At 43.5% G+C, this 23,898-nt stretch overlaps 1 protein-coding gene and 1 pseudogene across 1 annotated transcript in view; both read right to left on the bottom strand.

Annotated features, from left to right (window-relative positions):
- The window catches only part of Tiam2 (T cell lymphoma invasion and metastasis 2), a 128,490-nt gene that overhangs the window by 45,904 nt on the left and 58,688 nt on the right, over positions 1 to 23,898 (bottom strand). The window contains exons 13-14 of the mRNA XM_023712191.1: positions 22,415 to 22,507; positions 20,275 to 20,538 (exon numbers count right to left, since the gene is read on the bottom strand). Of these exons, the coding sequence (XP_023567959.1) occupies positions 20,275 to 20,538; positions 22,415 to 22,507 (357 nt within the window). The remainder of the gene's footprint in view (positions 1 to 20,274; positions 20,539 to 22,414; positions 22,508 to 23,898) is intronic.
- Positions 21,172 to 21,485, bottom strand: LOC111815988 (annotated as a pseudogene).

The following is a 23,898-nucleotide window of genomic DNA, read 5'->3' as shown; positions in this document are numbered from 1 at the left end:
AGGACTAATCTGAGCACTACAGAATATTCAGCAACCACAGCAGCCCTGACCACCAAACGCCACTGCCCACAAACCACTAAGCGTAAGGAGAAACAGACCGACCAACTCCCCAAATGTCTCCTGGCCACCTCGCCTTGGAACTGCCTGTGGCTCTTACCTTATCCAGGACCTTAACCGTTTCTCTAGAGTCAGAGGATGTAAAGTGTACCCCAACCTGGGTACGAGTGCTACCTGCCCAGAGGAGGGGCCCAGTGAATATTGGGCTCTTATTCCCTAAAGAAGACAAAACACAATCACTAGAGCAATTAAAAATACAGTGTTCATGGGGGCTGGGGAAACCTCTACCCAAGGAGCACAGCACCTGTCTTGCAAGTGCAAGGTCCTGAGTTCGATTCCAAGTACAAAAAAAATATACAGTGTTCAGGTAAATAACATAGCATTATATTTAATTCAGACTTTAAGGTTCAAAATATTTTTAATTCATCAAATTATCTAAGAAATCCTTCCTGATGTGCAAACATAGAATAATTTTCTGATATGGCTTTTGTCTAAATGTCTCCCAAAAGCTTCATGCTTTTTAAGGGTGGATGGGGCTTTTCAGGGGTAGCTGGATCTAGACAGTGTGATTGCTAAATTAATCCACTGGTTGGTTTGGCATAGTTCTGGGTAGAATTAAGGGTGCCCCAACCTGGGTGTGAGTGCTACCTGCCCTTACAGATAAAATAGAAGGGACAGAATGAGAGCTAGGGTCATCCCTTAATGCTTGCTGCTTTCTGCCTGCCTGGCAGTGCCAGCGACACTTCTCCTGCAAAGCCCTTCTGCCATCTACCTGCCTTGGAGCCAGCCACTATGGACTGAAACTGCTACAAACTGCAAGTCAAATGAGCCTTTCTCCTTTAACTTTGGGTGTTGGGTATTTTTGTCTCAGTAATTAAAAAAAGACATCTTCCAAGAGCGAAAAATACCTAAAAAATAGTATCAAAGAAATTTCAAATGAATACTAAGTGATTTGATCAAGTTTTCAACTATATAATCCACTGTGGCATTAGAATTTGACTCTATCTATATTATATCCCTTGACATTTAATATGCATATCCTATTATTTTTATTCAGATAATATACTTTATGTGAATTATGCTCTTAATTTACTGTTTCTCTATTTCCTTAATTTCTCAGAATTTCCACTATGTAATTCCGTAAATGAACAGCACATAGAGAATCACTAATCTTTTTTTGTTGTTGTTGTTGCATTTTTTTGTTTTTTAGGGAAGGGTCTGCGAGGTGTTCAGGATCTCCCCACGGCAGGCCCATGGACCAAAACCCTGGCCCCTGTGCCTACTTGCAGGTGCTTTAACCCAGTGAGCCTCTTGGCCGGCACCTGAGAATCCCAAATTTTAGATCACAGAATAAACTGAGAAATTATCCCAAATACCTAGGTGTACCAATAAATTTAATTTTAAAAAGATAAAGGATCCCATTCAAGTCCTTTACCTTATGTTTCTTTGGATGCTTTTTCTTAACTGTAAATGCAATTTTAAGAAAATATAAATATTTTGGTAAATCAAAGCTACCAGTGGAGGGACACTTGCATTTAGAAACACAAAATAAAAATTTGTGTTCAGTCCTTCAAAATGTATGTGCTGTTATAAAACTCCGCATCCATGTTCATGAGACTCAGCTGTGTTACAGAAAGCACATGGAACATTGTGTTCATTTGCAAAGAAAAGCTTAACATCTCTCAACTTTTAAATTTTAATGTGCAAATGTAATGTAGCAATGCTTACTTTTTAACTAATTTAGATTCTCCTAAATTCTATTCAAAGGTTTTTTTTTCTTTTAAATGCAGTGGTTTGTGACACTTTTCATCAGTGATATTTGCTGTGCTCTGTCATCCAGGCAAATATTACTCATCAATCAACAGAATGAAAAGAAAATCACTTAAATGAAATAACAGATGTATTATTCTGCTAAAAAAGACCAAGTTGAGCAGATTCAAAGGTTAGTCAAGTTCTAAACTGTACTACTAATGAGATCACTATTAAATATTACTTCTAAAATAGATAAAGCACAATCTATTTGTCTCACTATAGCTTACGACTCTCCATTTTTCTATTATTGTTCTTGTGTCTAAGAAATCCAGAAGCAGTTTGAATGCTACTATAAAGCTTGCAGAGAAATAAATTCTACCACAGCATAAATATCATGGCAAAAAGAATGTGCATTTTATAAATCTTCCAAGTTCACTTAACCTGAGGCTATAATCCAATCCATGATGTTCTTGATATGGCCAGCTACAAAGAAAAAGAGAGAAAAACAAATGCCAACCATACATGTGCCTTAAATATGGTGATAAGGAATGTAAGGTGGCACTTAAGATTCAGGACATATGAGACCTTGTACTGTAACATCATGTAACTTGGTAGTGTCCCAAATTTTCTGATCAAGGAGATTATGGGGCCAAAGAGGAAAGTGTTCAATGATGTAGAGTGTGCCTAAGGAGAATCACATGGAGAGAAAACATTTTTAGGCTTTCACAGAGAGCACATTGGCCAAGCAACGGCCATGACTCATCCACATGGCTGACACTGACAAAGGTTCTACAATCTGAGGTACAGGATCTCAGGATAAATCCTGAGGGGATTTCACTGACCTTATCAGACCCAAAAGCTACAACTCTTGTTGCATAGGTCCTGCTTTACCTTGGTCTTAACCATCCAGCAGAAAAGTATAAAAACGAAGTATAAGAAGTAAAGCCATGCTGTTATGTTGAGCTGTAGGGGACTCAGGTCAACAATTTCTGACATTGCCAGTGAAGCGGAAGACCCAATACTATTATGGACTACTGGACTCTTTTAGAATATTTTGCTGAGTTTACACACCTCTAATATTTAAATGACGGAACTTAACAAAAAAAGGGGATACAGATGAATGTCCATTTTGTATCTGTATATTCAAAGTGGTTAGGATAGATATATAGTTGCATTCTCTTAATGAATAGAGGGATTTGTTCTAATGGTGTTTGTAAATAGGATCTCAAGTCCTCATCTTGTACAGTAATGTATGCAATGTGTGAATTATTGAAACTGTCCTACCAATTTGGTTTGAAGCTGTCTCATTGCTATTTGTTTCTCAATAAAATTATGGAAAAACAATAAAATATATTTTTAAAAAGGAATGTAAGGTGGATATCTAACACCTGTATTTATTTTTAGTGTTATTTCTATTAATAATTTATTTTAATCATATGAATTTAACTATACAATATTCACTTAATAGAAAAATATCAATAAAATCAAGTATTAAATTATTAATATTTATTTAGCCAGCTCTCAGTTGTTGAATCACCTGACCAGTCCTCTCATCCTCCTCCCACAGCTGTAAAAGCAGCTATTCATGTGACAATGTACTGACGTAGGCTAATTCTACAAGAAAAACTGAAATGAAACATATAATAAAACAAATTATAAATGTACAAAAAATACAACATGGAGTGTCAGGTGGTTGAAACTGACCTGTTGATAATCTGCCGCACACGCCAAGTTGCGGGAGACAAAGAGCACTTCCTGTACTTCCTCCACGCAGTTACTCACACACACCCAACACTCGCAACGCAAAAGTAACTCTTTTCATTATAAAATTATGGTCTGGGAATATTTAACGCAACCTCACTCTCCTAAAAACAAGCTGCCATGACCCGCTCAGCCGTACTGAGGTAATATGCTTAGAGTTCACAGAATGCTTAAGAGCTCCAGGAATATGGGAGATGTTTCCAGAGAAGGAGTGTGCTGCCAGCCGCCAGCACTGACTGCAACATGCGGACCTTCTTAGAGAGCATTTTGATCATACACCCTTGTTGTGCGTGTAGCTTGACTCAGGCAGCGTGCTCCACCCCGAGGAAGGAAGCAGAAAGCCTTCCGCGTACCTTATTCACAGTGCCAATGAAAAATACAAAGTCAATGATAAAAGAAATCATCAACCAAGATTCTGGTGCCACCTGGCACTGATACCCACCCAGGCTTGGAGAACCACCCCCCGCCACACTTACTAGCTTCAGGCCAGGAAATAGACAATGCTGCATTTTGGATGATTAAAGAATTTTAATAAAGTAGAATTTCAATTCAAAACTTATGAACTACTAACTCAGACTTCTATTTCAATGCCCTGGGGTACAGGGGAGGGACTGGAAAAAAAAGTCCACATAAGATAGTAGGAAAAAAATCAGAGAAAAACCTGATTTCAATAAGTCTTCTTGTTCTACTGCATTAAAACTACTTAAAATAGACTGTTATTAAGCCACGAAGAAAGCTGAGAACTGGCTCATGCTGCAATGTGGGTTAACCTAGCAAACACTGAGTTAAGTGAAAGAGACCAAACATGATCAACCATGCGCTGTACAATTCCACAGCGTGTTAAATGTTCAGAATGGACCAATTCATTAGAACAAACCAGATCAGTGGCTGCCAGGAGCTTGGGGGTGTGCAGCAGAGACTCATTTATTATGGATTCAGGGTTTCTTTCTAAAGCGACAAAAATATGATGGAATTAGACAGGGATCGTGGTCGCAGTTTCAGGAACATATCACAAACCCCTGAGCCAGACACTATGAATGGTGTACTGTATAGAATAGGAATTACACTCAGTATTTTATAAAAACAGAAATGTCAATGCATAGTTTGCATAAGAGAAGTTAGAATTACAGTCAAACTCCATCGCAAGTTTGTTTGAAAGTATCATCTCACATGAAATACATGGTCACATGTTTCCAAGCTCTATGAACACCACTATGAACCATCAAAAAGACACAAGAATGAAGAGAGTGAAACCCTTCTTGTAAACACTGATTCCCTGAGTTGAGAAAACCATAGACGGCCACAAGGCAGGCAGCTCCCCATTGCCACCCCCACCCCCAGTCAAGACCAAGATAAGATAACAAGGACGTCACTCCAGTAACATCTAAATTTGCTTCACTGTGAGGCAAAGTATTACTGTGTATATTGAGAAAAATGTTTAAAAGGAAAAGGCATGGTTAAAAATCCAGACATCCTCCCCGATCTAATAAATAAACAGAACAGCTGTACCCTTATCTGCAGTTGACAATGACCTTGCCCAAGTCACCAGTGACCTCATGTGTCTGTGCCTTGATTTACCCAGCTGTGAGAGGAAAATGATAATAGCACATCTTGCCTCCATCAGGGTGATGTAGGGGATAATTAGTGTTCGAAGAGCACTCTGTGATCTTCGCATCAGGACAGCCTGCTATTACTACAGAGCCTTAACAAACACCTTCACTGCAGCAGTCAAGACCTGACTCTATTTAAAGAGGTAATGAGAGTCATTGCAAAAACCAAATGGAGTGCTTGATCTATAACTTGTCTTTCTTCACTGCATAAACTTTTGTAAGAAATGCACATTTCTACTGTTACATTCTTTCTTTTAAATAAATTAATCATACAGAAAGGAAAAAAAGTTAAACTGCTTTGTCAAATCCCTTGTTTTAAGAGTAAAGGGGCTGGGGAGATAGCTCAGTGGTATAAGCCCCTCCTGGCAAGTGCAAGGTCCTGAGTTCAATCCTCCCATGCCCTGCCCCCTCCAAAAAAAATTATGTTAATAGATGAAAATACCAACTCTTTGATTGGGTCAAAAAATAAGTTCAAGTAATAGGTTTATAATAAAAGTTAATTTCTAACTGGGCATGGTGCCATGTGCCTGTAATCCTAGCACTTGGGGGTTGAGACAGGAGAATCACTGCAAGTTTGAGACCAGGCTGAGGGCTACAAAAAGTGAGCACAAGGCCAGCCCAAACTGCATAGTGAGACCCTGTCTCAAAAAAGAAAATTAATTTTAAGGGGCTGGGGAGATAGTTCAGTGGAATAAGTGCCTTCCTGGTAAATAAGGTCCTAAGTTTGATCCCTAGTACCAAAAAATAAAACAAAATAAAAATAAAAAAGAGTAAAGGAAATGGGAGTTAAGAGTAAGCTGTCCAAGGTCACATATAATAAGGCCAGGAACTAGAATGCAAATACCCCATTCTCAAGCTGTAGCCTTTTTTAAAAACATATTTAGTATAGGGTCTTACTAAATAAATCGGATTTGTAGTGTTCCTCCTGCTTTCAGCCTCCCAATTGCTGGGATTACAGGTGTAGCCCACCACACCCAGTCTCAACTGTTGTCTCATCATGCCCCAAGCCCCGGCCACTGTGCCTGCCTAAGCAGGCACTTTAGTCCACTAAGCTGCCTGGCCAGCCCTTCAAGATATAGCCCTTTTAGAAATGCTGTTACCCCCAAGTTCCACTCAAAACATACTGTATATTTTCAGCACTGACCTGCACTGGTCCTGCAGAAATTATTATTCCCTCCTGTTATAGTTTTGGTCTATGTATGTCACAGCTACCCAGTCAACCTGTTAAAACTGCAGAGCAGGACAGGTGGGTCGCCAGCTGGGCTCCTGGGTGTGCTGGGATGTGCAGTGAGGCTCTCCGATGCCTCTCTGGGGCATCTCCTTCTCTGCTGGGCACAGCCGTGGGCCAGCCCAGAGTCTCCAACGGAGATGTGCAAGGAAGCCTTTGGCATGGAGAACATTTCTTTACTGCTCCAGTTTGCATCAGTCTGACAGAGTTCTGGGGAGTCTCAAGATGGGGGCCAAGGGGCTGGGGAGGTGGCTCAGCAGCCCAAGAGCCTGACTGGCAAGCGCAAGGTCCAGAGTTCAACCCCCAGGACCAAATCAAAAGGGCACCAAGGATTCTTTTATCACTCAGAAGCCACTCTCAGCAAGCTCCAGGTCCTGAATTTGACTCCTGGTACCAAAACAAAAGAAACCACTCCCAGCAACAACGTCTCAACTTAGCATTAAGAGGGTCTTAATAGCTTTCCTTTCATTCAGGAGCTGCCTACTCAGCATACGCAGTTTACCCAGAGTAGAGCTAGATGCTGATTTAAATGTTTTTGGGTTCCTCCAAATCCATTTTCAATGGGTTTTCAGTGGTAGGTACCTGACGACTCACAGACAATTAGTACTAGCTTGACAACAGGCACAGAGAGAATGCTTTTGGAGTTCAAAGTGCGGAAAGCTTACAGTCCTTCCACTATGACCTGTAGGCAGCCATACTTTCACAGACTATAACCCTAGAACAGAAGTATGCAAATGGAGTGCTCATCCACTCCTGCAAATTCCAATTCCTAAGAAAAGCCAGAAAACGTCTACGTAAGCCTTACTTTCAAATGTGCCCAATACAGGTCTTCATCCTCTCCCTCACCAGAGAATACATGCTGACCTACATGTATTCAGAGGACCCCACACCGGGCTGAGGCTTGCTGGCCGGGCACAGCTGGTGCCTGGCACTGAGCATCAAGAAGCCTGGCTTCTTACATTGCCCCCTTTTGTCTCCAATCATTTTCCATAAAATAATGATGAAATTCAATAAACATGCACATAATTTTGCTAACACTACTACACAAAGATGCTTAAATGTCACAGGAGGCAGATAGCCAGACACGATCACACATCAACGGAAAAACAAGAGTCAGAATTCAATTCAGATTGGCAATTTAGGAACAAACTAAGCATTGGAAAGCTAAGTAAAACAGTAGAGGAGAGCCTGGCCTTCAATTAGGCAGCTTGAGTTCTTGGCTTCAGAGATCGTTGGGAGGAGGGACAGGACTCCTGGCAGAGGACACATAATCATTTTGTTGACAATTTCATATTCCTATTTCCAAGTAGGTTTGCCCAGAATTACCAACAAGTAAGAAAACTGGATCATTTGAACTTTGCCACATTTTCTCATTACATGTTGGACATGCTAAGGGCAGCAATAAAAAAAAAAATAAAATAAAATAAAAAATAAAAAAAAAAGCCTAAAAGTAAAAAGATTTATAATTGGCAATTTATCATCAGAGTATTATAGTACCAGAAATAAATTTATAAGACACAACAGACAATAACTGGATTGTCTGAAAGGAACTCAAGTGCCATAATTGTATTTAAAAAGTCTACCAATTTTTGTTCTCCTATGACCAAATGTATTTACCTTACAGGAAGAATAAAAAGCTTGAGGCAACTTCTTGAATAACTCCTTTTCTCTTTACGTTAATTTTGATGAGTTTTTTAGGATTATATGGACTTACTGTCATTAATCACCATTTTAAAACCATCTGGAAGTAGGTGAGTTCATCTCTCTAACCACAAGGACTTAACGTCCCCAGCTGTCCCCGCCTGACCCTGAGCTTGACCCTGTTCCCAGCAGGCTTCCCCTCCACTGGTGGTGGGACCACCTTCCCCTGTGCAGGTGGAGGCTGGCCCTCTCCTTCCCTCAGGCCTACTCCTGTCTCTGCCCCACTCAGCCCCCATCTAGTGGCACCATTCCACAGGCCAGCACGTGTCATGCCTCTGCTCCAACATGTGGGGCAGCTCCTTGCCGGCCTCAGCACAGGGCACACCGTAGGATGGTCTGCGGCCAGCCCCCCATCCGCCCATGGGCCTACAGAGCTCTGACAATGCCCAGAACCATGCTTGGTGTTCTCCCATGCCCCTATCTGTCCATTCAGAGCTATACCCATGGGCCTACAGAGCTGTGACAATGCCCAGAACCACCCTTGGTGTTCTCCCACTTCCCTGTCCATGACTTCAGAGCTGCTGCCCCACCATTGTGCTTAGCAAAGGCACTGTGGACAGTGTAAGTCCTTTGTAAGTCACTAAATTGCCCAGGCTGGGCTTGAAGTCCTTTGTAAGTCCTTTGTTTGTTCACTGTTTTCAGACACAGTTGCACTCTGTGGCCGAGGCTGGCCCTGACATCATGGGCTGCCTGCCTTGGGCTTCTGAGTGCTGGGATTCCCAACATGCGCCCACATGCTCAGCTTCCTGTGTAGGCCCTTGGACATGTCACCTACTGATACATCTCGGAGACATGCAACCAACTACTGCCTCCTCGGGCTGGAAAGTCTTGCTTCCAGGTGTCTGCAGGGCTCCTTTCCCTCACTGCCTTCCACCTTTCACTCTAACATGTCCTTTGTTCTCCAAGCCACCACCGGGCTCCACTCCTGATCCCCCTGCTCTCATCTCATTTTTCCCCATTGCATTCAGTCCCACATATTGCATGTGATCCTCTGCTCTTCCTTAGGTTGTGCCTATTTTCTATGCCCATATACTACAATATAACAAGCCCCATGTGAGCCAGGACTTTATTATATGTGGTGCCCATTCCCCGCCTCTAACCACAGTTGCAGCCACATCTTAGACAGTACTGAGCATCTGTCAGATGAAAGAAAACAATTTTTATGACTTTTTTTTTCTGGAGACCACTATTTTCCTCAGACTCAGGCTCGACCTGAGGATGCTTTGTTATTGTTGTTTTGAATTTGTGGGGTTTTTATTGTTTTGTTTTTTTTTTTTTTGAGGCAGAGGCTAAGTCACTAAATTGCCCAGGCTGGGCTTGAAGTCATGATCCTCCTGCCTCAGCCTCCCACATTCTGGTGTGTGCCATTATTCCCAGCTCTGAGCATGCTCTTTGCAGGTGATGTGGGCAGGAAACTGTATTTCAAGTTGCTGATTTCAGGATTCAGTACAGAAGTTTATTTCTCAACTTGAAGGTAAAAAACAAAAATTCTCCAACTCAAATTATTTGCACTATGCATTTAATTATAAGATAAAGGCCTGATTCACAATATGCAACGTATTAATTATTATAACTGTACTAACCTGTTTTGAAACTATCTTATTGCTACTTCTTTCTCAATAAATTAAAAAAAAAAATACCTGATTCCTTTTTTTTTTTTTTTTTTGTGCCAGGGGTCAAACTCAGAACCTTTTGCTTACCAGGCAGGGCTTAAGCTACTGAGCTATCTCCTTGGTCCCTGATTCCCCTCTTAGCTATAGATTTAAATAAACTACATCAGCCTTAGCATCCTGTTGAAATGTCAGGTGAATGCTGAAAGTAGACCATCTGGGCTCTGGTCCTTTTCACATCCTGAGTACTGTTACTCTTCTCAGATACCTACTGGGTGGTTCTACCTTTACCTGGGAAGTTACAAGCAAGAAAAACAGAGTCCCTCAGATGAGGGAGGGCAGTGTCTTCATCTATCTAAGAGCTCTGAGGAAGGGATGCAAAGGGGCCTCTGGGCCGCACGAAGCCTCACCTCTCACCCCATCCCTGCCCTCTGCAGCCTCCCTACTGCTCCCTGGGGCCGCCAGCAGCTCCACTGCGCTTCCCTGGCTGGCACCAGGGTGGCCCATCAGCCTACATCCACATGTGATCAGGCCACTCTAGAACTCTTCCCTGAGGATCGGTCTTCCCCAGCTTGACTTTCCAGCCCCCTGTCACCTGTCCCAGGCTACTCCCACATGTACACTTTGCACAGACTCCGGCAGTCCCAAAGGAGTCACACACTTCCCCAGAGCAAGCCTCCCCGCCCCCAAACACGCTCTGCCTCCTCTTCTACCTCTGCAGCCTTCAGAATGCAACACAAGAGAGCCCTTCTCTGGAAAGTGACCCTGAAACCTGGACATCAGTGTTCTCCTGTAGATTTGAACAACCCTTCTCCATGTGCCTTCTGCAGTATCCTGGGGACACTAGTACCCTTTGAAGAGATCTCCAAATTTAGAAATATCACAATATACAAAGGTCACCTGCTACCTTCCCCTTGAGGACATTTGCATGAATTATGCAACAGCTGTGAACTGTCCTGATGACACTAACATGAAGCAACACGGGAAGCTGAGCATGGAGACACAAACCTAAGGCAGGAAGGTTGTCACAAGTTCTAAGATGGGCGAGAAGGGAAGGGGAGGGGTGGAGAGGCAAAGGGAGAGGGGAGAGAAAAGGAAAGCATGGAACAGAGGGAGGGAGGGAGGGAGGGATCCTCAGTAAGGCAACACAAAATGTTAATTTTTCTGAATCCGACCTTTGCTCACAGTTTCTGAAAGTACGTTCAACTCCTCGGCTACCTCCCTAATAAAGAACATCTGTAGTTTTGAGGAAAAGCACTTAGGCAACGATGCTGCGAACTCAACTGATTATTTCACAAAACATAATTTTTACTCAAAAAGCAAGAACTGTGCCCTTTAAAATGGACAAAATGAGCCTTCTAAGAAAATAATTCAGGGGCGGGGGAGATGGTTCAGTGGAATAAGTGCTTCCCTGGCAAGCACAAGGGCATGAGTTCAAAACCCGGTTCTGCAAAAAAAAAAAAAAAAAGAAAGAAAGAAAGAAAAAAAAATAATTGACAAGTTTTTGCATGTAATTCTAACTTTTCAGCAAAACTTAAAATCTCAGATTCCTACTTATCACTGTCCCCAGTTTTAAAGATCTTTCCAATTTTCCAATGAGATCTAAATATAATTTTTAATATTGTGTATGGAAAATTGCCACATTTGCAAGATGACCCTATGCTTTCTGAATAAACAAACATTACAAACAATTCACAAGTAAAAGATCTTAAATGGATCTTAAAGTTACCAAGTAAAAGAGTCCACCAACATCTCAGATTCCATGTTACAACTACACTTGAAGATACGATCATTTTTTGAAGTTCAGAATAATACCAAAGAATGGTAACTGTCTGAAAAGACCATAAAAATACTCCATTTCCAACCACACTTATCTATGTGTGACTGAAGAGTCATCAGATCACTTCCACCTCAACCACGCACGGCAACGTGGCCACATACAAAGACGAAAGCCGAAGGACAACTCCGCTGTCTTCTTTTAAGATACACATTGAAAAAACTTGCAAAAATCCAAAACAAGACTACTTTTTCCTTTTGCAGGGGGGACACTGTATTAAAAATGTATTTAATGAATTAATATAAAGTTAATTCACTATTTCTATATAATAAATTATTTTGAAAACTCCTAGGATAGTAAGTACTGCTTAGCTACGCATCGTGGTGCATGCCTGTAACCAAGCTCTCGGAAGGCAGAGGCAAGGGGACCACCATGAGTTCAAAGCCAGCCTGGGCTAGGCAGTGAACCCAAGCCTAGCCGAACTACACGGTAAGACCCTGTCTCAAAAAAGAAAAAGAAACAAAAGAGTACATACCCCACAAAATTAAAGCTCTTTGAGATTTATAATGATTTTTTTAAACTCAAAACCACTGTTTATTACTTAAGTCTGTGTTTTGCAACTAGTTTCTCTCTTTTCTTTCATCCTAAAACTGAACTATGTACATAAACAGTATAGCTAAAATTGTGATGGATGAATATTAACAGTAAGAGTCTAAAATTTAAAAAAGAACTCAGTACATTTGGGTGGTTTGCCTCCTGGTTTCCCCAGGAAGACTCACACAGGTAAATTATATTCTTCTCAGAGAAGTAGAGGAAAAATATTTCTGATTCTCCCAACTTCAACAATGTTAAGTACATTATATGAATAATATTCTATATACCATTATTTGAAGCCAGACTTAGGCTTTCTTTATAAACAAAGATGATCAACAACAGTGATCAACTCTTTTTTTCTTTTTTTAACATTTGTAGTATAGGGTCTACAGGGTCTCACTATACATCACATTCTAGTGAACTTCCTGTTTTCAACCTCCTAAGCGCTGGGATTACAGGCACGGGCCACCATACCCACTCTCAGCACGCCCCATGGGCAGGGCTGGCATGGCATGCCGGGGATTGAACCCTGGTCCCCGAGCCTGCCTAAGCAAGCACAACAGTAACTATTTACTGAACACACACTTAGGTAGTCTTTATTATGTATCTGGGACTACCCAGTGCTTCCCAAACATTAGCTCATTGATCCCATGAAAATCCTAGAACACTCTGAGTTGCTGAAGCTAAAGTTAGACTACGTGACTTGCCCAAAGGTACACAGTCAGTCCGTGGGACAGCCTGGAGCTGGGACTTGAGCCTGGGATGTTCATGCTTTTACCACTGCTCTATATAGTTGTGGAAGATTCAGCTGTTATCATTGCTTCACCTTTTATCCTGCTGGGATGTCAGACCATGCGCATGTGTCACTGATCTGAAAAACTGAGGACACTGTCAGCAATGCAGGGGATTCTGAAAGTGACAGCTGAACAGGCACCCGCGTTGGGTCCTTTCAAACGGTCTCAGTTCCTTCACTGTGGGGAACAGTCAGGAATACAATTTCATACTGAAGCCCATTACAAAAAAAGAAAGATAAACATAGAAATGCAAGCAAGCCTTGCTGGGCAGCCGGCACTCCTAACACGCACAGGAAAAGTGCGATGTTTCTTGTCACCTGCGAAATGGGCCAGTGAAGCCTCACGGTCCCACAGAGAACCCATTTCACGGAGCAGCACTCTGTAGAGATCTGGCTCACGCTGAAGGCCAAGCGACTCCAAATGTCATCAAAAATGGCATGGCCAACAGGGGTTTCAGAGGGTGTTAGTGCTGTCAGACAGTTTCAGACTTACCTGAATGATTATGTTTGCATTTAACATTGAGAGAGCTATCACAGGACAGGTTTCTACTCCAAGCGCTAGCAACCCTTCCTTACCAACGTCCCCCAGTCACAGCACTCCTTATCCTCCCTGCTGTGGCATGTTTCTTCACCACCAGCAACCTCTATCACAGGCCTCAGGGCACTATCCTGCCTGTGACAGAGGACCGGTGACGATGAGGATGAACCATTAGTATACTATAGCCTCCCAGTGCTGAGGAGTACTGAGGTTTTATAGGAAACCTACAATAATTCATGTATTTATTCCTTGCCCAAGCCTTTTCCTATTTTACAGGGTCCTTTTGTTCACTAGAAACAAAACTGCTGCAAAGAAAGGAAACTATTATGATGGAATAATAGAGCTGATCCACTGACCAGGTCTTCAAACCACACTCCAGTGGTTATTAAATGACCATACTTGGGTCAGCCAACTAGCTCAGCAGATTAAAGTGCTGCAAGCAGGTGCAGGGGCTCAGGGTTTGAGCTCTGGGCCTGCCGTACTGGCCCCGCCCCGAGATGGCAACTGAGACTGGGCATAGTGGCGCGTGCCTGTAATCCCAGCTCTTGGGAGGCTATAAACAGGTGGATCACTATGAGTCTGATCTAGTAGTAAGACCCTGAGCACCCTGTAGACCCTTCCCTAAAAATACAAAAACAAACAAAAAAAAAGAAGACCAAACTTGTCCTCTATACTCTGCAAGAAGTAGAGGAAAGTAATGCAGTGCTCAGATCCAATTCTTCCCAGATACATGCCGTAGTGTGTTTGATGTTCCCAGAGTTTGGGGTTTCCTGCAATCTGCCCCAGTTGACTTGCCACCTCTGTCCCACAGCCTCCGCCTCCAGTGTCTGCATCCCAGGCTGCTGGCTGTGCATGGCCTCCCTACCCGCTGCCCTCTCAGGTCTGCAACCTGGGCTTCCGCAGTGCTCGGCTCAAGTGTTGACCTTCCAGCATCCATTCTTTGCCTCTAAGGCCACGAGTCCATGTCTTCAACTCTGGAGTCCTCTTATTTTCAAGAAAACAAATATTAGAAGAACCTCCCCTCCCATGACCTCTAATTACCTTCTCTACAAAAAGGTTTTTAATTTTTTTAAGTGAGTTACTAAAAAAATGTTACATTTTTTGCCCTACTGTTGAAAACACACAATAGCATCTAATTCATTTTTATGTACCTGCAAAATGTAGCCAAAAAAAAGTTAACTAAGTGAAGAGATGATTGAGGGTGAAAAAAAAAAAAAGAAATTCATAAACAGAACTCAGTTATATAAGGAAACTGGTATCCAAGGATGCTAATTCCCTCTGCTGCTCAAAGAAAGCCACATGCTTATTCTGAGGCACTGAATGCCACCTGCAGCACAGTTGTAAGGGACCAAGATTTCTTAGACCAAAGTCCCAAGTACTGGTAAAATCAGTATTTCCCAAGGGGGAAAAAAAAAAACACTTAAAAAAAAAGTGCATCCTCAGTGTGCTGTGCCAGCCTCACCCCTGGGGCACGCTAAAACAGCCATTGAGACTGGGCATGGTAGCGCAAGCTCATAATCCCAGTGCTTGGGAGGCTGAAAACAGGAGGATCACTAGGAGTCCTATTTGTGTAGTGAGACCCTGTAGACCCTGTACTAAATACACTTTTTTTAAAAAAGTGCACCACCCTTCTTTAGGAACAAGAATGTGTTTTTTCAACCGGGAACCTGGGTATCTGCCAGACAGACTCAGTGACAGCAGTTATACACACAAACAGAGCATTCTCCAAGCTAAATACTGTTAGTCATTCTAAACAAACTACGAAGCCAAAATGCCCTCACTCTCATAAACAGGAAATAAGTGGGTCTGCCGCATCAAGCCGGCTCTGTAATTCCTTCCACTGGTAAAAAGCTATACAATGGATGGACACACTCCCATGCGCAAGCCATCCCAGAGCAAATTTAATTCTAAGTGGCTTCTGGTTGCTTAAGACTCTGTACCTCTCAGACATCAATTGAAAGCGATAGGGATTCAAAACGCTGGGGAGCTCCAAAAGAACCTCAGGCCACAATTACTTTCCCCATCTGGAAAGCATTCTCAGGCTTCATCCTGCCTAGTGGAGCAGGAACACAGGTCTATTTTGTCTCCTGCCCAATCTAGCCCATATCCTAAGCAGGCTGTTTATAGCTGGCGAATACAGCAACGTCCACAAGAAGTCCAGTGTGCATGTGAAGACTCACTCAGGAGCTCTGTGCCCAAGGAGGCTTTCCTAAAAGCTGCTGGAACTGTTCAAGAGATGGCAAAGGCTAGCAAAGGGATTTTCATACATAAATCACAAGAGCAGCATTAACAGGATCCCAGTATAAACAGCTTTGGTCCAGCCAATCTCTTCAATAGGGGCCTTGTTGGCTCTAAAATAACACTGGCATCCTTGGGGAATTCCAGTGGTAAAATTAATTCTGTCTATAAAAGTCTTCACAGATTATATTTCCGCTCCAGTCAAATATAGCTCATGGACATTTCCGCTCCCTGCTATGGATAACCAGAACAGAAATTCAACCCTTAGAGGCCAGAATGAAATGGCCATTCATGTCAGAAGGCAAAGGAACTCAATACTGAACGAGGGAGGGTATTCCCTTTGTCCTCCTCCTCAGGACCACAGGCGCCAGAGGGTGAGGCTGGTGACATGGGTACTCCACACTTCTCCGCATGGGCCTCTGCTACAGCGTGCAGGGTCTCCTTAGCTGAAACTCAGGGGCTGTGCTCTGAACACTTGGTGATGGTGACAGATTGACACCTCTTCATCCTCAAAACCTCAGCAGAGAAGGGCTCCCGAAACAGTGAACAGGCTGCTTGGGTTCAGACTCATGTCTTGCCCACCAGTGGTCGGGGAACAGTGTAAAGGGCAGAGGCCACTCAGGGTCACTCAGCCACAGGCAGCCACCTGGGCTGGTGAGGGGCAGCGCTTGCACTGCCCTGACGTCCTGAAGAAGGCACTCTCGAGCAGGACCCAAGCATTCATGCTTTCTGAAACTCCTCTCAGCCTCTGGGCCTGCACTGTGAAGTCTGAGGCCTATTTCACTAAACATTACACAGATCAAGGAGTCTCAAATAGCAACAGGATGCCTCGTTTCCAGAAAAATACAGATCCTCAACAGCTGCCCACAACCATGTCCCTGCCTCTTTGAGACCTGCCGGTGTAACTATCACTTCTTTCCATCAAAGATAGAGAAAGAGAGAGAGAGCTTTCATCCCCTCCAGACTAATCCAGAGACTAAAGCTAACTAACACAATGTCTGGATGACCAAAAGCCCTGAGCTCACGGTAGCTTGTTCCTGGGGCCTCAAACTCTTTGCTTCTGCCTTTCTTTCTTTTGGTACTTGGGACTGAACTCAGAACTTTCAAACCAAGCTACATCCACAGACCTTTTCTTAAACTATTTATGTTGAAGTAGAGTCTTGTTAAATTGCTACGCTGTGCAGTCTGGGCCTACACTTGCCATCAGCCTCAGCTTCGAGTGCTGCCTTACAGTTGGGTGCTCTTGCCTAAGGAAATGCAGATGGCTTCTCTTGCCTTCTGTGCTGAGGATGGAACTCAGGGCCTCATACATTTTAAACACTCAGGAAGGGCGGCAATAAATATTACATTGGGATCCTCAAAGCACACACCAAACAAATGCTTAAGGCTTTCTTCTCCTCTACCTTCTGACATTCTTACAGCTTCTATTAAACACACACACACACACACACACACACACACACACACATTCTCTCCCCTTAAGAGTCATTAACAAGCAGAAAATCAGCTTCTCTGGAAAAGGACATAAAGGCTTCCTGTTTTCAAGTACATAGCCACCTTCTAGTAATGGAAATTTTAAGACAGTCTAAAGTGTCCACTGGTAAGCCTAATTCTAAGTTATATATGTTAAACATTGTTTTACAAAGTCATTTAAATGTTCACTTGTATAAATTTTGATTTTTTTACAGTTTTATATTGCATGGCAAAAGTGAATCAAGGGACCGGCCAGATAGCTCAGTGGACTAAAGCACCTGCTTAGGTAGAGTGCAGCGGCCAAGGTTAGATCCCCGGTGTGCCGTGCTGGCCCTGACCCCCGGAGCTCGCTGAGACTGTGATTGAGACTGAGCATGGTGACGCACGCCTGTAATCCCAGCACTTGGGAGGCTGAAAACAGAAGAATCACTACAAGTCCGATCTACGTAGTGAGACCCTGTAGAATCTGCACTAAATACAAAAAACAAAAGTGAATCAAAATAACATCCAATAAAATATTAAACTTCAAAGGAAAGTAGAGGCGGAGAATTAGGGTTTCAGACACCTGCCCACATGGAGTGGGCAGGTCACATGACATGCATGACCACCTTCAACTTCCCAGCAGCCCCTGCGGCAGGGAAGCAGCTCTAGAAGAGGAAATCAAGACCAAGGTCTTCATGGGCTTCCCACAAAAGTGCAGTATACGCAAGGACTGAGTGCAGAAGCTTCTTTGGAAGGGAATCTGGAGAGCAAGAAGTGAGACAAGCAGAAAGCTTGGGAAAGGTGTGGAAAAGGCTGTAGTGAGCAGCTTGGGCCCGATTGCTGGGGTCCTCTGAAGAGCAGCATAAACGGTAAGGCAGATGGGTAGCATGTTCCAAGGCCCACTGCACCAGCTGAAGGCTCCACTGAGGGCTGCACAGCCCAGGACAGGAACCCAAGTCTGACTCAGAGCCTGTGTGCTCCTCCCAAAGCTGCTTCTCAGCGCCTCCACAACCCAGGTGTCTCTTGTAAACAACATAAAATGTATAAATGAGCGACTCGGTCTTGTCTTTTTCAATTTCTCACCCACCCACATTATATTTTATTTTCCCTCCAACCTTCAGAGCAGATAGACTTCTCCGTAAGACATCTAACTTCTCTTACAAGCCAGACAACTACTCAAACAGAAGAAAAAGAAAACAGAAGTGCTCCCCTGTGGCTGCCATGTCTCCAACATAAGCATGTTACCATGCAACAGCGCCCTGGAGCTCAGCAGAGGGGGCAGGCAGTAAAACCTGGGCAGTGGGGTGGTGTGCTGTCTGGGAGAATGCCACCCCACAGGGTGGTGTTGTCAGGAACCCAGCCAAGAAGGGGACAGGGGCTCCTGCCTGGCTGGCAGGGACACCCCATGCAGGAAGGGAGCCTGCAGAGGCATGTGTTGCCATGCACTGAAGGCTAGTAGTGGAAAGCCAGCTGTGGGGAAGCACTGCCACCATCCCACTAGCTCAGCTCTCTGTGCACACAGATGCCTGCTCCTCACATCGGAAGCTACCAAGGCTCAGACCCTCGGAGTGGCCACCCAGGACGAGCAACAGTGGAGCTGTCTGAGACATCCACAACTGCTTCTTTATTCTGTTTCCTTGTAAAAAGTAAGACATAAGGGCCAGCCAGATAGCTCAGCAGACTAAGTGCCTGCTTTGGCAACGCAGGGACAAGGATTCAATCCCCAGTCCCAGTCCGCAGGTCCCGCATGCCTTGCAGACTCTGCCCAGGGGCATGTTGAGCCAGTGACAGAGTCCAGGTGTTGCGGCACATGTCTGTAATCCCAGTACTGGGGAGGCTGAAAACAGAAGGACCACTGCAGGTCTGAGTGAGACCCTGTACCAAATACACAAATGAAAAAAACAAAAAAAAAAAAAAACAAAAAAAAAGGAAGAAAGAAAGAAAAGAAGCAAGCCTCATGCATCTACTTGATCTTTACTCTTTTAAAAAAGGCAAATCTGTCCCTTTTGTTATTGTCAATAGCAATTCATTCATGAAATTTTCAAAAATATATAATCTGCAGTGATTTCTTCTAATAAAATACACAAATGTGGAACACAGGTTCAGAATGCATCCCTCAAGAGTAATGAATCGAGCAAATGGACACAGGCACGTACTCTGTGGGACACTCAGGCTGGTAGCAGCAGCTGAGGGTAGCTGAATGATGGCCCGAGAGTAACCAAGTAACTAATTCATTCCATTATAATTTTTGTTTTAATGACACTTTTATATGCCAGTAGTCAATTCAGTAATATTTTAAATGGTAAGACAGACTCAAGAATGGAGGAGAAAGCATCAGATGCCTTATTGAATCACAAATCTTACAATCTGATTTTTTAATTCGAAAGGGACCTAATAAACTTCCCGGGTCATTACATTATCCTAACACCTTGTCTTTTGAGTTCTGCATTCATTTTTGGCAATCACTCAGGGATCTTAGTTGGAAGCCAGCATCGATGCAGTAAGGCATACAAATGACTCTGCATAGCCCTGGGATAAAAATTCTACACGACCAGTGTCCTCTGGGGACCGGGCTCTGCATCAGCCACAGCCTCTGATTTGTGAGACTGAAATGCACAAAACCTGGGTGAATGACAAGCTCAGAAACTCAAGCCCTCGCATGGTTTCCTCATATAGAAATGTTACCTTGAGAAAAATATACCGGCATATAATTTTTCACTCTCAGGCCTTTACGAAGTTTTGAAATATGTGACCTACTTTAAGAGCTTGCTACTTTTCGAGGAAAGCAGGGCCTGACAAATGGGCCACAGAACTGAACCACACCAACTGCTCCAAGAGCCAACAGGTCACTACACAACGGCCTTGCCTTAGGCTCACCTCAGCAAGCAACATCTCACCACTTTGGCCTTTATGCAAAACAATCTGCAATTTTAAAGAATATTTTGTGTAAAAATAATTATTTCCCATTTCATGAAATCACTATAATTATAAAATAAAGGCATAGAATCTTGATGCAATCTACTACTCTGGCTGACATCTGTGCTCTTCTCCTAAGAAATTAGCACATATTCTTTGAGCAGCTTTGGTTTGTAACCAAAGCTGCAGCCTCAGAACTCTGGCCTCTGATACCAGTAGTTAAGGAGATGGTACACAGCCTCACCATTCGCTGGATTCTTTTTCAAGTTGTCCAGGAATTCCTCCAGCAACTGGGACTGGTTGGGGGAAGGCAGCAGAGGCTTCTGGTCCCTGGAGAACAGGTCCCCGTCTGACCAGGAAGTACACAGGGTTGCTTTTGTGTTCAGAGGCCAGGCAATGAGAGTAAGTCCAACACTTTTCTCAGAAAACAAGGCCTCCATCTGCTTAAGGTCAAGAGCTGACACAGCTTCCCCATTCAAGGTCATGATTTCATTGCCCTTTCTCAATCCTGCGAACAAGGAAGGAGAAACAGAATGAAAAGATATAAGATTACTGACAGAATTTTTTTTTTGGTATTGGTATATATTTTATTAAATTTTAACCAGCGTTCTTTCAGGGACACACACTCACAGAGACAAGTAGGCTACCACAGAAAAATCTTTTTTTTTTTTTTTTTTTTTTTTGAGAATGCTAAATATTTTATTTTTAACTTATTTATTTTTTTTGCCATAGTTTTATTGATAAACAAATAGCAATGAGACAGTTTCAAATCAAATCGGTAGGACAGTTTCAATAATTAACACACTGCATACATTCTTCTTAGTGGTTAATTGCTGTACAAGATGCGGACTTGATATCCTATTTACAAACACCATTAGAACAAATCCCTCTATTCATTAAGAAAATGTAACTATATATCTATCCTAACCACTTTGAATACACAGGTACAAAATGGACATTCATCTGTATACCCGTTTTTTTTGTTAAGTTCCGTTATTTGAATATCACAGGTGTGTAAACTCAGAAAAATATTCTAAAAGAGTCCAGTATCCCACAATAGTATTTTAAATCTTTTTTTGCCCCTAGAAAAATCTTGTCGTCAAGAGTGATGAAGTTACTAGATGACTTCCGGGAACCACCTTCAGTGCTGCTGCTTAGTTTTACCCAGGGACTCCAGGTAACACTCAACCCCAAGAGCCACCCTGAACCCACAGATCTCCACTTGAATCCTTTTAAAACTGCACCAAGAAAAGAAACATTGTGTGCAAAGCCACCCACGTATCACCATGCTTCACTGTGGCCCCACAGGCCCCCTGGGCCTTGCGCAGCCAGCTGCTTCTGCACGGTTTCTAATGGTATCCCCTCTATTCTCCATTGTTTATAGTCTGGAAATTCCAATTTAGGATGACCATGTTCCTGCCCACACCCATGCCCTGGGGCCATGTCTGACAGCATTCTGACCTCTCAGGACACATAGTATTCAACCTTCCAGCTCTACTGACAGAAATTTTAAGATGAAAGAAGGTTGCAGACTCAAAGGATGTGTTTGGCAGGGCTGTTTCCTTGTTGTTTTCCTGGAGGAACACACCATAATGTGTAGGAGTTAGATGCCACTGATAACAAAATGAAATGGGCGTGGTGGCACACACCTGTAATCCCAGCACTCAGGAGGCTGAGGCATGAAGATGCCCAAAAATTCAAGGCCAGTTTGATTTATGGAGTGAGTTCAAGGCCAGCCTGAACTACATAGTGAGACCTATCTTAAAACAAAGTAATTGCACAATCAATACTATGTATGGTGCATAAGAAGCTTAAAAAAAAAAGCTCTCTTAAAGCTAACACTAGAAAGATTAGATTGAACTGGAAACAATTTGAGTAACTACTCACTAATAGTTCTTCTAGTGCTGGTATTAAGGCCTGGGACATAACGTTTGTTTCATCTGCGTTTGTCTGTCTGTCTCTCCCATCCTCTCCTTCCCTCTGTAAATGTGCAGATAGCCTGTTTATACACACACTCTCCATGTATACGCATTTTCTATTAAACGCTAAAGCTTACTTTCTTTATTATCCCCGGATGTAACCAGTTGTGCTGGCTGACATCTGTAAATTCAGTACTCTGGGAGGCTGAGGCAGGGAGATTACAAACTCCACGCTTGTGTGAGGAACTTAGTGAGACCCCGTTTCAGAGTTTAATAAAGCCAATAGAGCTGGGCCTGTAGCTGAGGATAGAGGCTGTGGATCAGATCCCCAGTGCCACCAGGGAAGTGTACACACACACACACACACACACGCACACACACACATTTTCTGGCAAAACTGTAAAAAGAAAATTTCACTAGCCACAGATTGAGATTAGGAGAACAGAGACACGGTGCCACACAGACCTCCGCCATATGCCAAGCCATCAGGAAGGACGTCACTTATGAAGATCCGGCTGAGATGTTGATGTTCGTCCACCTGTGCTGTGACGGCAAACCCTAGTAAGGAAAAAAAAAGTACAAATCTAAGTCCACCGTTCATGTCTCCAATGCCATCAGCAATACTTCCCAGAACACCTGTTCTCATAAGTACATCATGTTGAGAAACTCTAAAATACAGTAGTTTTGAAATCACAAGTATTTAGCAAGGGTAGAAAAAAGAACACGGAAAATGGAAGGTTTAAGAGGTAAGAAGGTGCAACCTTTTCCAAACGGTGTGATGACACATTCACGCCCACAGCAGCATTATTCCCACCAGCCAACACGTGGAGCCACCCAACAGCCCCAAGAAGGGCGAAAGGACAACCAAAACGTGCTTAAAAAGAGTAAAATTCCCGCACACCCTGCACACGGGTGAGCCTCAAGGACATCACGCTAAGTCCAATAGGCCAGCCACAGAGAGACAAGGGCCGTGTGGTCTCGCGTCTATGAGGTAAGCACAGCTGCCCCGTTAATAGAGACCACAGGCTGGTGGTCGGCAGAGGCTCTGGCGGGAGGGAGTGGGGAGTTAGTGTTTGGTGGTACAACTGGCTTCAGTGTGGGCAGCTGGCCGGTTCTGTAGGTGGACAGTGCGATGGCAGGACATGGGTGTGAATGGACGTCAGGCCTCACGGTGGTACACTTAAAAGTGGTCAGGATGACAAGCCTTTGAATTTAAGTTTTTGGTTTTTTTGAGACCAAAGATGATCTTATCAAAATATATTCCCTTCAATACCAACAAGAAAGACACAAACCCCAATTGTGGATATGGTTAAGTACTTTAAGAAGGTATAAAACCAACCCAAACCAACAGCCTGGATGGTTACAGCCTGAGGATGATGCAGCGGCCCTGTGTACACCCCTGGTCCGCGGGCGGCTCCCCTGCAGGAGAACACCTTCCCCTCTAAGGCCGCAGCCAGGAGCACATGTCGCCGTGCCGGGTCCCCAGTTCTGGGCGTCTCTGAGGCCCAGCAGAGCATCTATTTCCCTGTGAGTTCCCTGCTCCTCTTGCGGAAGCTGGTGCATTGTAGTCACCCAGTCTCTGTAAGCTGCTCAGACACCGAGATGACAGGTCAACGGCAGCTGGGGCGAGCAGCATGCAGACCAGGAGAAGTGGGCGAGAGCTAACAGAGTGTCAGAGAAAAACCAACTGGCATTTAGGTAAAAATGGACTGCATAATTAAGAAACAAACAGCAAATCTCATGAAGATTTAACATGATCAACTTGAACTATTTTAAGGAAAATAATTAGGTTGTATCGGTGTATTTCTACGATGAGAGCTTTTCTCTGGCAATGCTCCCCGATTGCTTACCAAAAACTTGCCTTTAAAAGATAATAAAAGGGGCTGGAGAGATGGCTCAGTGGTCTAAAGCACCTACTTGGAACAAGCTTAGCAAAGCATCAGGGACCG

The sequence above is a fragment of the Octodon degus genome, unplaced genomic scaffold (assembly GCF_000260255.1).
Source record: "Octodon degus isolate 3935 unplaced genomic scaffold, OctDeg1.0 scaffold00024, whole genome shotgun sequence".
Classification (NCBI taxonomy): domain Eukaryota; kingdom Metazoa; phylum Chordata; class Mammalia; order Rodentia; family Octodontidae; genus Octodon; species Octodon degus.
Note: the sequence above shows the minus strand (reverse complement) of the source record. Positions and strands in the feature narration are given on the sequence as shown.